Raw genomic sequence first — 18,156 nt, forward strand, 5'->3', positions numbered from 1 at the left:
GCCTTCCAAGCTCAGAGAGGCAGGAAGGTCCTACAGGATGTAAACTTAATGGGGGAGATGTGGAAAACCTTCTAAAGAGGTCAAGTGGAGAAGTTGTCCATAGCAACTAATAAGGTTCTAGCCGTCATTATCAATTACATTCTATATAATGATATTTGTAGCTGATTAGTTGCTATGGAGAACTTCTCCACTTGCACTCTGTAAAGACTTGATAGGACATGATACAGTACATCTCCCCCACTTACTAATGCATTGATAGCTATGGTTCCAAACGGACCCAGTGGTTTTCTTTTGGGATAGCAAACAGCCACTTAAAAGTTCACAATTCAGGAGGCATAGACACCATGACAGCATCTGCTCAACCCAGAATATAGCTTATCTCAGTGGTTCCCAAACGTGTTGTCGTGGCACCCTTGGGACGGTGCCCTTGGTTGGTGGTCCAGGATCAACTCATATTATTTATGCCCAATGTAATAAGCAAAACCAGTGCTTGTGGCTTCCATTCATAAATTATGTGCACAAACGGAAGCGAATCCTGCCCTCATCACATAACTGACTCTAAGGATGACACAGTTTACTTAATTTAAATTATTTTTTCCTGAATTTCTCATTAAGAAACTTTTGGCCTAAGGGTACCCTGGAAAAAAAAAATCTGATTCTCTGTGGCTGTGACTCAAGAAAGTTTGGGAACCACTGGCTTAGCTGTTTCTCTCTTCCAAACATAAAGACGGTTTACATTACATAGGTGAGAATAACTGGGACATTATCAATTGCTCCAAACTTTAATCACTTAAAGATCAATAATAAGCAACACATTTGATTGAGATATGAACCAGGATGTAAAAGTATTAAAGAGTAAAGTATTCTCTCTCCATTCTGCGGGGGGTAGGAGAAAGGTATAAGTGCACCATTTATCTAATGAATATTATCTATTTTACTATACAGCATTTGAAATATAAATTCCTAATTGAGGCTTTACTTGTATAACCAATCAGTATTCCCCTATTAATACATGGTCAGTGCCCTGAGCCCTCCCAGAGCGCAGTCATGGCACACTGGTAAGACTGTGAGAACTGGCTGAGTGATAGCTATGCATTCTGTAGTACCTGCCTGCTGCTGAAGTCCTTGCTCCAGCAATGGAGGTTGTATGGTCTACAAGAACACAGGTGAAAGAAGGAATGTGCTGAGTACATGTAACAAATGTAATAAGTGCCCTTAGCAATGCTTCCATTGTGTTGCTATAGGTTTTGGCACAGAAATCTTTGACACTTACCTCGCAGGACAGTTAATTGCATTGTCCTCTTCCATTCTGTGGCCTTTATATTCTTTGTGTATTTTATTGTCCACCATATGGAGAAAGTCACACAGGCAATCAGAATTGTGGGTAAACTGTAGAAACTAGACTGTTTAATGTTGTGACTGCTGAGCACAAGTCGGATTCACCCCTGAAATATCCTACTCATATGCAGGTCTGCGCTCACTCCATTAGCATTGCTGCATTGCATTAACTGAAAGGTTACCGTGCCTTGAGCACAACTAAAAATAGTGATCAATAGATGGGATCCGGTCTGAAGATCGACAGTGTCTAGGTCGACAGTCACTAGGTCGACATGTTTTCAAGGTTGACAGGGTTTCTAGGTCGACAGGTCAAAAGGTCGACATGAGTTTTTTTTTTTTAATATATTTTTTGTTTTGTTTTTTACTTTTTCATACTTAACTACCCAAACGGACTACGATTGGAAATAGCGGTAGTGGAGCGAGGCACCTTGCCCGAAGCATGGCGAGCGGACACGGTGCACTAATTGGGCTTCCCGGTCACTGTACGTAAAAAACGACCCCCAAAAAAACATGAAAACTCATGTCGACCTAGAAACCCTGTCGACCTAGTGACTGTCGACCTATAGTGGTTGACCTAAACATTGTCGACCTAGACACTGTCGATCTAATGATCCACACCCCAATAGATCGCTGAGTAACTCCTGGGTCTGATAGCCTACAGATAAAGAGTACAAAACAACGTTCAGGTCTGTGGGCTTCTCAGGAAAGTGCTGCCCGCGCTGTACCTCACAGTAATTTATCGATGATTATGTTTAGTTCTGCTCCGGCTGCATCACCTCCCGGTGTGTCCAGGGCCACAGGCCACAGAGAGGGATGTAAAACTACATGTGACTATGGCTCTTTATACTGTACAGTGCTGCTGGATATGATTCCAGGTTTAGTTAGAACTAGAGAGGGGGAGTGTTGTGTTTTAGGTGGAGGAGCACTGGGTCCCCTTCTCTGTGGTGTCACATATGAAGTGACTATTCTAAAAATGAATTACTAAATGAAATATATATGACCTCTCTACCTGTCTGTTATTACCCAGTCTTGGTTTAGTACTGTGTTGTTCCCAATTGTAAAGCGCAATGGAATATGCTAATGCTGTACATTTTTATAATAATGAAAGTGTTAAGGCAAAAATGAGCCCAGTAGTAAAAATGAAAGTTGGTGAATGTGAGACCTGTCCACCAAAGTCGTGCAGAAACAGGTTTGGTTTTTTTTGGCCCAATTAAAGCAATTTTTAGTGGTGTTTTTATTTAGGAGCTCCTACAGGGCCATAATGAGAGGTGTGTGATTGATGCAGCCACCCACAGAGCAAAGTCAAGGTGGCTGCACAGTCACTGCTCCAACGGCGCCCTTTTCCATCGCGCAGGGTGATTGGAGAGGCTTTGGTCCCACCCACTCTCAAGGACTGCCTGCTTCTTTGGGTTTGTTGTCTCTGACTAGGCCGAGACTGAGGTGCTGGGGGTGGAGGAGGTGGACGCTGGCCTCCCTTGTCCCACTGGACACTCCTGCAGCACTGATCCTTCTACTCTTCCACGGTCACTTACAGCATGTGACAATGGAAGTGAGACTAGGGATCATATGGGCTAAATGTACTTTAGCATTACTGCCTCACAGCACTGAGGTCATGGGTTTGATTCCCACCGTGGCCTTAACTGTGTAGAGTTTGTATATTTTCCCCGTACTTGCGTGGGTTTCCTTCCACAATCCAAAAATATACTGGTAAGTTAATTGGCTCCCAACAAACATAACCCTAGCGTGAATGTGTACATGCGATAGGGAATATAGATTGTAAGCTCCACTGGGGCAGGGACTGATGTGAATGGGCAAAAATTCTCTGTAAAGCGCTGCGGAATATGTGTGCACTATATAAATAAATGTACACTTGACATGTACTGTCGTTATGAATCAGGAAGTACATACGTCCCAGGGCCCCAAATCTTTTAATCCTCCACTGTTTGTATACTGTCAGTGTGCATCCCATAAAGATAAACTTGTAAATCCTGCAAAACATGTATACAATGCCACCCAGGGTTAATTAGAACTTATTAGGACAGTTGTTTACACAGGATTGTAAGTAAAGCTGATGATTTTTCTTTTTAAATTTTATCATATTTAAACTAGAAAGTGTTTGTTTGTTTGTTTGTTTGTTTGTTTGTAACAAACGTGTGGCTTTTTTATGTTTACATTCTGGTTATTAACCGGTTTCTCACGATGTCACATTTCTGGCGCCACGGCATCATTATGGTCATGTGACACTGTACATTATAATAATGCTTCTATGATTATATTTCAAGATATTTTACTTGCATAAGCAGCACCTAAATGTATAATTTTTTCAACTATTCCAAACACTTATTCATGCCGCAGACACATCTACATCTACATTTACATTCACGTGGACCCTTCGGAAACTGTGAGAGGAAGCCATTAGGGATACCACTAAAGCATTGTGTCTAATTATGGTTCAGTCAACAAAATGGCCGCCCGCCCAGCGTGAGATCCACTGTAAGAAGAAGCAGACGAAACAAATTGTTTGCATCCTTTATAATTATGTAGCCATTTAATTTTTTCAGCTTTGCTTTATTTTTATTTTTTTCCTTTAATGGAGTTTCACAGTTCTAATAATTAATACAATGTGTCCCAAAAGGTGTATTCTCATTATACTAACACAAGGAATTCTATTTATTTAGGTATTAACAGAGAACTGGGTGAAAGGGCTAATTGCATTTTCTGTATGAATTAAAAATCTGTAATTTATTCATAACCATTTACGCGTGATCTTTTTTTAATTTTATTTTGATATTTCATAATTTAGTATTGTGCTAATGAAAAATTAGTGTATTCTTAAATGGATTTGCAGTTTTTGTTTAGTAAAACTTTTTGACAAAGATAATGTAACAGCTTTCATTTAATTTAATCTGTAGGAGCTAATCCCAGAGTTCTACTATCTACCAGAGATGTTTGTCAACAGTAATGCATATAACTTCGGTGTGAGGGATGATGGTAATGCGGTAAATGAAGTAGACCTCCCACCGTGGGCAAAAAATCCTGAAGATTTTGTTCGGATCAACAGAATGGTGAGAACTAACCCTATAAATACATTTTTGGTCAGTCTCCAGTTCAAGGCTGTAGGTCTCACTGCACATCACTGCGTCCTTTTATTTAACCTGTGTCGGACTGGGGATGATGGGACCACTGGGGGAATGCAGTAGTAGGGGCCCATGCTTAAAGTGTGTGGTCAGGGTCCCTTTATAAATATGTATTGTAAATTCTTATAGCGTATGAATGGGTCTGGGACTCGGGGTCAACACACCCTAGGTCGCCACCAGAAATAGGTCGATACAGGCAATAGGTCGACATGAACACTGTCGACATGGAAAAAGGTCAACATGAGTTTTTTTGGTGTCGTTTTCTTCGTAAAGTGACCCAGAACCCCAATTGGTGCACCGAGTCCCCTCGCATGGCTCGCGTCGCTCGCCATGCTTCGGGCAAGGTGTCTCGCTCCACTACCGCTGCGCTTGGCACAGGTTACTATTCCCAATCGTAGTCCACGTGGATCATAAAGTATGAAAAAGTTCCAAAAATTAAAAAAATGTGAAAAACTCATGTCGACCTTTTTCCATGTCTATCTTGTTCATGTTGACATATTGCCAGTGTTGACCTGTTTCTGGTGTTGACCTAAGGTATGTCAACCAACTGGTGTTGACCGAAGTGGTGTCGACCTGAGTCCGGAAACCGTATGAATGATGGTGTGCCAGATTGATAACAGCAATGCGCTGTAGTGAATACACAATAGTCCTGGGAATGTAGTGTAATGTACCATATGTATAGTAATTAAATTCCTGGTGGTGATGCTGTCGATATAAACCACATGAATGCACTGTACATGTGATAAGGGACATCAGCACCAACATGGCCAGTGGGATCAGCATTAGGTTTAGTAAAGGTGAATACATGCCACTGTAAACACAAATGAGCTAAGCTCTTACCACTGGGATGACTTACTTGTAGGTTAGTGAGTGAATGCAGAGCGACAGTGCTATTCCAGTCGCTGGCAGGAACTGGGTTCATTATGTTACAGCAGGCATTCACAACCTCGCTCCCCAAGGCACACTAACAGTGCAGGTTTTAGTGATATCCAGCCTTCAGTATAGATGGTTAAATCAAAATTACTGGGGAACTATGAAGGTCACCTGTGCTCAAGCATGGATATCACTAAAACCTGGCCTGTTAGTGTGCCTTGAGTACAGATGTGCAGCCAACAAAGAGGGGACAGGGTTGTGTCATGACCAGCCACTTTGATTGGCAGGAGGGTGAATATTGGCGTAATTTTTATAGAAGTAAATCAAGCGCCCATGTTCATCAGTGGTCCTGCTCTAGCAAGTAACTGACCCTTTCATAGAGTACCAATCTTTAGCTGAAGTGCACAGTCTGGAACCTAGAGGAAGAGGTGAGCCTGCCGGTAGTGTGGACCATCAGGGATTTAGAATGTTTTGGCCATTATAATTGTGTAACAACTTTTAATTGAGCAATTCTGAAAGATGTCTAATGCAATAACACTACATATTAGATAGAAACGGTAGAAAATAATGTCAATGTGGCTAGATGGTGATATATTAATAAATACATTATTTAAAAGTCTAGTGTGGCATAGTTTCAAGTTAATGCTAAATCTAGAACACCATTAAGGGGGAATTCAATTATCCGTTGTAAATTATTCCTCCAAAAAAAAAGTATTTTTCACCATTTTCAGACCAATGTTTGTTTGTTTTTGGCCAGTTCAGTTATAATTATAATGTCCCCTTTTTTTTGCGTAATAATTACCCTTTTTCGTTCACACCGGATCCGGGATAAGTTCTTAGATCCATATGTTTTTACAATCGCAGACTCGAAAAAACATCACTTATTGGGGATTCACCTCCAGTCAGGTGAAACAAAATCCCTGATAATGACGGCTTTTGGGGATAATTGAATTACCCCCCCCCCCCCATGAGATAAATTAGCCGCGGCTAATTGAATTCCTCCCTTAGTATAATAATAAAATATTCTTTGCAGTGAGTTGTGAAGACTCTGCTACTGTACGGTTACAATCTGTAACCTGTACTGGTTATTAGTCTATGCCGTGTGATGGCTTGTGGGAGACTACATGGTAGATGCTTGAGATATTCCATTAATACATCAGGGAATGTTGTACCAGCCTCATTTACCCATAGGATCCAGCCTGATTACTGCTGACTTTCTCATGAAACATTAATAAAACATTGTGCTCAATGCTAACATGGTTATGCAGTGACCTCAGTGATGTCACAGAGGACAGGAGCAGTAAGTAGTCCCTGATAACATTACCTTAATGCTAGCTTCATCAATCATAATCTAGCAGAGGTAAGAAAGCTTTCACAGATGTGCATCTGCAGCCTTACTCAGCCTCTCAGTCCCTGCAGACCTCAATTCATGCTGATGGCCAAAAATAGAACCAAAACACAAAGGCAAACTCATCTACTCTATTAAAAATATGCATGGACAAATTTAAAGGGATAGGTACATTGTTCTAGGCTGCAGTTTAATGGATGTAAAAAACGCAAGTGCTCTGTGACACTCGTCTTGTGTGATTACATTATTGGAGAATGATAGCAGCAACTAACATAAAGAGAATAAGTGCAACCCTAGTACAGTGTTTCTGAAACCCAGTCCTCATGGAACCCTAAAAGCGTCTGTTTTCCAGATCATGTAGCTGGAGCACAGGTATGTTTATTGACTAAAGTTGCTACTAAATATTCCTGAGGAAACCTTGAAAACACCCACTGTTAGGGTTCCATGAGAAACACTGCCCCAGACAACTGTTACACCATTGCTGGAACTAAATGGTTTTTTTTTTTAAAGAATTGTCCACACAAACATGGCTATCCATGTAGCTGCACCCGCCCAGCTGAGTCTGGATTGTGCACATATCCCTATTTCAGTCCTATCATGTGTGAGCAGATCCCCTTCTTTGTGCCCTACCCAAATATATAGAGGACTGACCATCAAGAGCAGGACTATCATGGGGGGATTCACAGTCATTTAAAACCTGTTAAAACCACATAGAAAGTTTCCACTTGTTAATTAGAGTCTAATGTGTTATCAATTAAAGAAAAACTGGTGTTTTTCCAGTTTCTCTGCCAATAGGGTTCCAGATGATAGGTCGACATGCATTAGTTCCACAGGTATAAATGGTCAAAAGGTCAACATAATGTTGACATGTTCAAAAGTCGACATGACATTGGTCATGTTTTTTGTTTGTCATTTTGTTCAGTTTTTTCATCATTTACCATCCATGTGAACTATGATTAAAAATAGTAACCTTGCCCAAAGAGTGGGGAGCAAAGCGGTACACTAACTGGGGTCACGTGGTGTAAAATAGTAAATGGCACCCAAAAAACAAACAAACCTGTGTTGCCCTTTTCTGTGCCAACCATTTCCATGTTTACCTTTTGACTGTTGACCTTTTGTACCAGTTGACCTTTCCAGGTGTCTGTCTTTTACACGTATACCTATTGACTCTCTTGACCCTTTTATACCCTCGACCTCTTGCACGTTGACCATATGGGGTCAACCCAACGATCCACACTCCCGCCAACAGCAAGTTCCTATGCAACAGTGTAACTTGAATGTGGGCTGAACTTAGCATTTGGGTTGCCGTAAGCTGCTGTGTCATAAATAGTAGTAGGATGAGGATGTTCTTAAGGGTTATATTCCCACTAGTATTAGGTCGTTAATGCATAATTAATACTAGTTTGAAATAGAATGGCAGGTTTATACAAGCCCAGCCTCTGACTAACAGACCAACTAGCAATCCATCCACTGGGATATCTGCTTTTAAAGCGACATTGCCGCCCCGCCCCCCCAAGACGCTTTTACTTTTGACTTCTAGTGAGCGACAAGCCTGAAGCAATTGACTTTTGTAGATATCTATTGCATCTTACAAAATTAGAGGTATTAAACGTTATTGAAAAAATTGACAGATTGACAAAGTTTACATCTATTTTATGCTTTAGTTTGTGAATTAACTCGTAGATTTTGTAACCTATTCATAAAATGTGATGTATTATTTAAGCATTTGCATTGGAAGATTATCTAGTGATACATGAAGAGAACTGGAGCGACTGGCTATTTCACTGTGTTTCTTTCCATGGATTATGCATCAGTGTTCTATTGTATATTTGTGACCTGTTATATTATTCCCTGTATGATGGAGGCCCTAGTATCCTCCCAGTGTAAACCAAGCCACACATCTGCCGACTTGGAGATTTGTCAACTCATCACCGCAACCGGGAGACTGTATCAGTAATTAATTTGCCCATATGTTACAGCCAGATTGGGCAGTCTTGATGGAAAGGCCAATTTTTAAGGATGTCGGAGGGATAATATCCTCCAATGGCCTCTTACACTTTAATTAGGTCCTCAAAATATAACATCTATAACCTTTACTGTAATGCTATTCAGGTTTATTACAAGGGTCCAAATGACAACACTCTTGAAACAACAAGCAGTGCGTCCAGCAAAGATCATCTTGTAGCTTACAAAAATTGTATGTGGGAAAAAGACATCTAATTGCAGAAGTAATTATACACAAGGAACTGCACATTGCTACAAATGGTCTGAAGGGAATCACAGATAATCCCAGCAGTGACGCACAGAGGGGTTGATGTATTAAGTAGTGAAAAGAGTGAAGTTGCCCATAGCAAACATTTATAAAGTACTTTCAATAAAATGATAGTTTGAGCTGATTGATTGCTATGAACAACTTCATTGGTCCAGACTTTTCACTGCTTGATACATCATACACAGATATGCAGAGACTATCCATATGCATTTTTCACAGCACATCAATGCCCATTAATTATAGTTGTACTTAGCAGCTGATTGGCTGGTACTTTCTCTCTCTCCATGCTTTGATCTGCTCCTCAGTCGGTTGCTACAAGATTGCTTATGTGTGCCCACCCAACATCATAATAAATAATAATAATATCATCAGGGTACTGACCCTGTCACATACAGCCCTAGCCTCACACAGCCACGCATTTCCACAAGCTATGGACAAAGATCAGTACACTCTGCTTCAGAAATACTCTGTGCTGCTTTCAGCATTCCTATGATCTCATGCACATGGAAGTGCAGGTGACGAGGATATTAATACTACTGGTATCTTGACCCTAGTGTCAAACTTGCCTATCAAGGAAAGACACCTATTATATGCCTTGGGGGAGGGGGGGGGGGGGGGTTCTTTCATTATTATTTTTTCTTCTCAATTTTTAATTCAATGAATTCTTTAAACTGAGTTAGCCCTGCTTCCATACAGTGACACACAAAGTGAACCAATATAATACCTTGGTTTAACAAAGCCGTCTCTTTCTAGCAAGCCTGGCAGTCTTTGCAATGCTTGTATATCTGAAATCAGCACAAGGTGTTAAAGAAATATGAAGAAAAAAAAGATTTTCAAATAGCTGAGACAGGGAAAAATAACATTAAAACACAACGCCCTCAAGCCACTCAGACCTTTTGCTCTCTAATGTGCATAATTAGATAACACCAGCGCTTTCTCTAGCTTACATGAATCTTTAAAACTGAGCGACATAAAGGCTAAAATTCTCTGAATACATTACAGGAGCATCTTCTGCTGACATCAACACCAATCTTACTGTAGATAAAAACTATGACAATATGTGCGCATATCGGTTCCACACTTTGTTTTCTGACATTCTGGAATCACAATGAGTTTGTGACTTTTTACCACTGGTGATTACAAAATACTCTCAATTCTCAAATTGGAAAAACGCACTCCTCTAAAGCTTTCGCTTAATAACCAATAATATAATAATCATTGATTTCATAAGTATCCACCCTCTTTGCTACCATACTCCTAATTTATACGTTAGAGCGCATCTGTGACAGTTAAGAGTTTCAATAATTAAATACATCTATCAAAGAACATTCAAAGTATACCCAAGAAAAGGTTATTGAGAGGCACCAATCTAGGGAAGAATGTAAGACGAGTTAAAAGAATTGTGTGAAATCCATCATAACACCATAGATAAGAAGACCATGGTGGAAGTATGAATTTATCTAATAGAGGATGTTTTTCAAAACAAACATCTATGTGAAAATTAGACTTGCAACATTAGGGCCTTGGCAATATTAACAGTCTTATGGACCCTACACACTGCGCGATCTGCCGCCGAGCTGCCCGACAGCGGATATGGTTGACGGGCGACCCAGCGGCGGGGGGCAGTGACGGGGGCAGTGAAGTTTCTTCACTCCCCCCGTCACCCGGCTCCATAGCAGTGCAGGCGAATATGGACGAGATCGTGCATATTGGCCTGCATGCACAAGCGACAGGGCACCAGCGATGAACGAGCGCGGGGCCGCGCATCGTTCATCGCTGGTGCCTCCACACTCAAAGATATGAACGGTATCTCGTTCATTAATGAATGAGATCGTTCATATCTTTCACTAATATCGCCCAGTGTGTTTGGCCTATTATAGTCTTCCATAGTAAAGGGGAGGCAATCAGGTGACCGCCTGACAGGATCCCGGCGGTGACAATGCCGATGCCAGAATCCCGACAGGCGGTGAAGTGCCGCCGCAGGAATACCGGTGCCACACGCTTTTTCTCCCTCTATGGGTGTCCACGACACCCATATAGGGCGAATAGAACCTGTAGGAGCGCAGCGAATCCGCAAGGGGCTTTCCAGCGCACGCCCCGCTGCAGACATCCCGTTATCGGGATCATGACAACCGGGATCCCAGACGGTAATACATACAGTATGTATTCCTAGTAAAGATGGGTGAAACCGTCCACGGGCACTAAAAAAATAATGCTTTATAGGAGAGTGGCGAAAGGAAAAGCAAAATCATAACTCAAAAGCACATGAAGGCAGAGGGCCCTACTCATAAGAGTTTACATTCTGAATGGGTGGGGCAGACAGATAGGGATGACACAGATGGGGTAGACAGTGAGTATGGAACAGTGGGTTAGGATGAGAGTTGGCTGGGTTTGGTGAAGAAATGGATCTTGAGAGCCTGTTTGAAGTTTTTGTAGAGAGGTGGAGAATTCCAGAGGTAGGAAGCACTACAAGCCAAAGCTTGGAGGAAGGAATGGGAGGAAGTTATCATTTGGCAGGAGAGGCGGCATGCATTTGTGGAGCGAAGAGGGCGGGTGGAAGTGTAAAGGAATATAAGGTCAGAGATGTAAATTGTAGAAGAATGGGTGACGGCTTTGTAAGTGAGTGTGAGAAGCTTGAATTGGATGCTGAAGGGAATCAGAATAACTGGACACAGTCAAAATACGCATATACTTACTAAGGATATGAAACGGAACAGTAAAATAAATGAAGCATTAAATAAAGGACAGCTTATTTGTCTGATTTTTAATTACAATTAAATGTTTTGTGGGCTTTTTTTGTAAATGATAGAGCCTTTTGTGTTGGTCATGTTGCAATTCAAGTACATTTTGTTTTTTTGCTTACAGGGTAAATACTGGCTGCTTTTGCATGTAGCTCACAAAAGCTGGGCAGCTTTATATTTACACATAGATTTAGATTTTAAGTTTGTACACATCCCTCTCACATTTACACCTTTGTGGTTTTGCCAAAGTGCACGGTTACTTACTAGCTTTACTCCCATCTCTGAATCAAGCCCCATATGTACTATATATACTTATACAGCGCCAGCATATAATAAAAATACAATGTAAAAAAACTCAGTCATGTTATTATGTTTCTGTGGATGTCATAAATGAGCCCTGCCTGCAGCTTCATTCTTTAATACTTTATAGTCCTCAGTAACATCTAATAGTGGTAATCCTTTACAGTAGGGGGTGCATACTGTATATATAATACATCTTCCAAATGAAGACTGAACCAGTTATAAACAATGACATTCGATCTCCATATTTATACAGTTGTTATTTACAGGACGAAGTACACCGCTATTCCATACTGTATATATTTTATTTTTTAAAATGTAACATTGTTATTAGTTTTACAAGGGTTAATTAGGGGTTTTAAGTGGTTTAACATGGGTTACTAGTTATTTCTTACAACTGTAAATTTAATTTGTCTAGATTAGACAATGAAAGTGGATGTCTGATTACTATTGGTTATTGTGCTCAGGGGCGGATTGGGATCGAACACCAGCCCGGGAAATTTATGGAAGCAGCCCTAATGGGGGCAGAGTCTGTTAAGGGGGAGGGGTCTGTCAAGAGGGCGGGGTCCCTCCTCAGAGGTCCTGATTCTGAGATAGACATAGGGGGTCATTCCGAGTTGTTCGCAAGCTGTTTTCGTTCGCAGCGCAGCGATTAGGTAAAAAAGTGGCAATTCAGCGCATGCGTATGCGACGCAATGCGCACGCGCGACGTACTTTCACAAAAGCCGATGTAGTTTCACACAAGGGGGTATATGCAATTGCGGTCGAATTGCCGAAAATGTCGAAAAACGGGGCATTTTCGCCAAAAAAAAAAAATCGACAATGCAATACAGTACTTTTCGACAAAAAAACGGACTTTTCAGATTCGACTTTTTGAAATTCGACAGTTCACAAATTCGACATGTCTGCAATGGTAAAAATGCGGCTTTTCGACAAAAGTATATTCAATTGAAAAATGTCGATTCGACAACAGTGCTTTTCGACAGTAAATTCGTCAATTTCATTCCGCCTCACTTTGCTGGCGGAATCTAATAAAAAAAATTTAAAACATGTTTATTTTTGTGTTTTTTTAATTGCTAATAGCATATCTATTTATATTAGAAGGGATTAGGTACTTGGTTTGTCTATTAGGCTTTTTAACTATTATTTATATATTTTTAAAAATAATTTTTTTTTTTTAACTGACTAAAAATTGAGAGAGCGTGGTTTTCAGTGGGAAGGGGTGGGAATGGGTTAAAATGCTAAAAAAAAAATGCGTGGGGTCCCCCCTCCTAAGCATAACCAGCCTCGGGCTCTTTGAGCCGGTCCTGGTTGTAAAAATACGGGGAAAAATGAACAGGGGATCCCCCGTATTTTTAGAACCAGCACCGGGCTCTGCATCCGGTCCTGGTGCAAAAAATACGGGGGACAAAAAGCGTAGGGGTCCCCCGTATGTTTTGAACCAGCACCGGGCTCCACTAGCTGGGGAGATAATGCCACAGCCGGGGGACACTTTTATACCGGTCCCTGCGGCCGTGGCATTAAATACCCAACTAGTCACCCCTGGCCGGGGTACCCTGGAAGAGTGGGGACCCCTTAAATCAAGGGGTCCCCCCTCCAGCCACCCAAGGGCCAGGGGTGAAGCCCGAGGCTGCCCCCCCCCCCCCCCCCCATCCAAGGGCTGCGGATGGGGGGCTGATAGCCATGTGTAAAAATGAAAGAATATTGTCTTTTGCAGAAGAACTACAAGTCCCAGCAAGCCTCCCCGCAAGCTGATACTTGGAGAACCACAAGTACCAGCATGCGGGGGTAAAATGGGCCCGCTGGTACCTGTAGTTCTACTGCAAAAAAATGCCCAAATAAAAACAGGACACGCACACCGTGAAAGTACAACTTTATTACACACATGCCGACACACACATACTTACCTATGTTCACACGCCGACCTCTGTCCACTTCTCCATGTAGAATCCGGGGTACCTGAAAATAAAATTATACTCCCCTAAATCCAGTGTGTCCTGTCCTGTTTTTGTAATCCACGTACTTGGCAAAAAAACAAACCACATTTACCCGATCCACACGGACTGAAAGGGGTCCCATGTTTACACATGGGACCCCTTTCCCCGAATGCTGAGACCCCCTGTGACTCCTGTCACAGAGGGTCCCTTCAGGCAATCAGGGAGCACCACGTTGTGGCACTCTCCTGATTGCCTATGCGCGTCTGAGCTGGCAGACAGCGCATCGCACAGCTCCTCCATTATATTCAATGGTGGGAAATTTGCGGTCAGCGTTGAGGTCAGCCTCCGTGTGGATCGGGTAAATGCGGTTTGTTTTCTGGCGTGGATTACAAAAAAAGAACAGGACACTGGATTTAGGTGAGTATAATTTTATTTTCAGGTACCCCGGATTCTACTTGGAGACGTGTGGACAGAGTCGGCGTGTCAACATAGGTAAGTATGTGTGTCGGCATGTATGTAATAAAGTTTTACTTTCACGGTGTCTGTGTCCTGTTTTTATTTGGGTATTTTTTTTGCAGTAGAACTACAGGTACCAGTGGGCCCGTTTTTCCCCGCATGCTGGTACTAGTGGTTCTCCAAGTACCAGCTTGCGGGGGAGGCTTGCTGGGACTTGTAGTTCTTCTGCAAAAAAAAACAATATTCTTTCATTTTTACATATGGCTATCAGCCCCCCATCCGCAGCCCTTGGATGGGGGGGACAGCCTCTGGCTTCACCCCTGGCCCTTGGGTGGCTGGAGGGGGGGACCCCTTGATTTCAGGGGTCCCCACTCCTCCAGGGTACCCCGGCCAGGGGTGACTAGTTGGGTATTTAATGCCACGGCCGCAGGGACCGGTATAAAAGTGTCCCCCGGCTGTGGCATTATCTCCCCAGCTAGTGGAGCCCGGTGCTGGTGTAAAAAATACGGGGGACCCCTACGTCTTTTGTCCCCCGTATTTTTTGCACCAGGACCGGATGCAGAGCCCGGTGCTGGTTCTAAAAATACGGGGGATCCCCTGTCAATTTTCCCCCCGTATTTTTACAACCAGGACCGGCTCAAAGAGCCCGAGGCTGGTTATGCTTAGGAGGGGGGACCCCACGCAATTCTTTTTCGGGTTTTTTAACGATTTTTGTGCCGTCCGAAAAGTCGAATCCAGGACGCACTTATCCGTCAATTGGTCCGTTTTTCGACAGCGGGACTGTCGAATCCGTTTTTTATAGAATATGTCGAATTCCGGCACCCACCGGCCGGAATTCGACGGTCGAATTGTGTCGAATTTAATAACGGGCGAAAAAATGCAGCAATTCGCCCGGAATTGCATATACCCCAAGGTCTAGCGACGCTTTTCAGTCGCACTGCTGGCCGCAAAGTGATTGACAGGAAGTGGGTGTTTCTGGGAGGTAACTGACCGTTTTCGGGGAGTGTGTGTAAAAACGCAGGCGTGTCTGATACAAACGCAGGCGTGGCTGGCCGAACGCAGGGCGTGTTCATGACGTCAAAACAGGAACTAAATAGTCTGAAGTGATCGCAAGCTAGGAGCAGATCTGGAGCTGCTCAGAAACGAAGACAATCTTTTTTTGCAGCAGTGCTGCGATCCTTTCATTCGCACCTCTGCTAAGCTAAGATACACTCCCAGAGGGCGGCGGCTTAGCGTTTGCACGGCTGCTAAAAGCAGCTAGCGAGCGAACAACTCGGAATGAGGGCCATAGTTGGGGCTTTCTTTTCTTTACGCTATGCCAATGTTTACCTGCATCTTCATGCAATATGCATATGCTGCTATAATGCTCTTCCCTGATGTACATCTGAATATACAAGGACTGATATGCCCACTTTGTGTCTACTGACACTGCAGCCTTTAATCTACTTCTGATTTTATTGATTTTTCATTCTACAAAACCCTTTTTTTTAACCTTATATGTTTCAATGTAAAAGGAGGGTGAGCACACACTACATACAGCACAGTACAGGGAGGGGGAGCACACACTACATACAGCACAGTACAGGGAGGGGGAGCACACACTACATACAGCACATTACAGGGAGGGAACACACATTATATACAGCACAGTACAGGGAGGGAGCACACACTACATACAGCACAGTACAGGGAGGGAGCACACACTACATACAGCACATTACAGGGAGGGAGCACACACTACATACAGCACAGTACAGGGAGGGAGCACACACTACATACAGCACAGTACAGGGAGGGAGCACACACTACATACAGCACATTACAAGGAGGGAACACACATTATATACAGCACAGTACAGGGAGGGAGCACACATTACATACAGCACAGTACAGGGAGGGAGCACACACTACATACAGCACAGTACAGGGAGAGAGCACACACTACATACAGCACAGTACAGGTAGGGAGCACACACTACATACAGCACAGTACAGGGAGGGAGCACACACTACATACAGCACAGTACAGGGAGGGAGCACACACTACATACAGCACAGTACAGGGAGGGAGCACACACTACATACAGCATAGTACAGGGAGGGAGCACACACTACATACAGCACAGTACAGGGAGGAGGAGCACACACTACATACAGCACAGTACAGGAAGGGAGCACACACTACATACAGCACAGTACAGGGAGGAAGCACACACTACATACAGCACAGTACAGGGAGGGAGCACACACTACATACAGCACAGTACAGGGAGGAGGAGCGCACACTACATACAGCACAGTACAGGGAGGGGGCACACACTACATACAGCACAGTACAGGGAGGGGGATCACACACTACATACAGCACAGTACAGGGAGGGAGCACACACTACATACAGCACAGTACAGGAAGGGAGCACACACTACATACAGCACAGTACAGGGAGGAAGCACACACTACATACAGTACAGGGAGCGGGAGCACACACTACACACAGCACAGTACAGGGAGGGAGCACACACTACATACAGCACAGTACAGGGAGGGGGAGTACACACTACATACAGCACAGTACAGGGAGGGAGCACACATTACATACAGCACAGTACAGGGAGGAAGCACACACTACATACAGCACAGTACAGGGAGCGGGAGCACACACTACACACAGCACAGTACAGGGAGGGAGCACACACTACATACAGCACAGTACAGGGAGGGGGAGTACACACTACATACAGCACAGTACAGGGAGGGAGCACACATTACATACAGCACAGTACAGGGAGGGAGCACACACTACATACAGCACAGTACAGGAAGGGAGCACACACTACATACAGCACAGTACAGGGAGGAGGAGCACACACTACATACAGCACAGTACAGGAAGGGAGCACACACTACATACAGCACAGTACAGGGAGGGAGCACACACTACATACAGCACATTACAAGGAGGGAACACACATTATATACAGCACAGTACAGGGAGGGAGCACACATTACATACAGCACAGTACAGGGAGGGAGCACACACTACATACAGCACAGTACAGGGAGGGGGAGCACACACTACATACAGCACAGTACAGGGAGGGAGCACACACTACATACAGCACAGTACAAGGAGGGAGCACACACTACATACAGCACATTACAAGGAGGGAACACACATTATATACAGCACAGTACAGGGAGGGAGCACACACTACATACAGCACAGTACAGGGAGGGAGCACACACTACATACAGCACATTACAGGGAGGGAGCACACACTACATACAGCACAGTACAGGGAGGGAGCACACACTACATACAGCACAGTACAGGGAGGGAGCACACACTACATACAGCACATTACAAGGAGGGAACACACATTATATACAGCACAGTACAGGGAGGGAGCACACATTACATACAGCACAGTACAGGGAGGGAGCACACACTACATACAGCACAGTACAGGGAGAGAGCACACACTACATACAGCACAGTACAGGTAGGGAGCACACACTACATACAGCACAGTACAGGGAGGGAGCACACACTACATACAGCACAGTACAGGGAGGGAGCACACACTACATACAGCACAGTACAGGGAGGGAGCACACACTACATACAGCACAGTACAGGGAGGGAGCACACACTACATACAGCACAGTACAGGGAGGAGGAGCACACACTACATACAGCACAGTACAGGAAGGGAGCACACACTACATACAGCACAGTACAGGGAGGAAGCA

At 43.5% G+C, this 18,156-nt stretch overlaps 1 protein-coding gene across 9 annotated transcripts in view; it reads left to right on the top strand.

Moving 5' to 3' along the window:
* The window catches only part of NBEA (neurobeachin), a 1,049,301-nt gene that overhangs the window by 965,878 nt on the left and 65,267 nt on the right, over positions 1-18,156 (top strand). For all 9 annotated transcript variants that reach the window (XM_063951811.1, XM_063951806.1, XM_063951798.1 and 6 more), the window contains one exon: positions 4,251-4,403. In XM_063951811.1, coding sequence (XP_063807881.1) covers positions 4,251-4,403 — 153 coding nt within the window. The remainder of the gene's footprint in view (positions 1-4,250; positions 4,404-18,156) is intronic.

The sequence above is a fragment of the Pseudophryne corroboree genome, chromosome 2 (assembly GCF_028390025.1).
Source record: "Pseudophryne corroboree isolate aPseCor3 chromosome 2, aPseCor3.hap2, whole genome shotgun sequence".
Classification (NCBI taxonomy): domain Eukaryota; kingdom Metazoa; phylum Chordata; class Amphibia; order Anura; family Myobatrachidae; genus Pseudophryne; species Pseudophryne corroboree.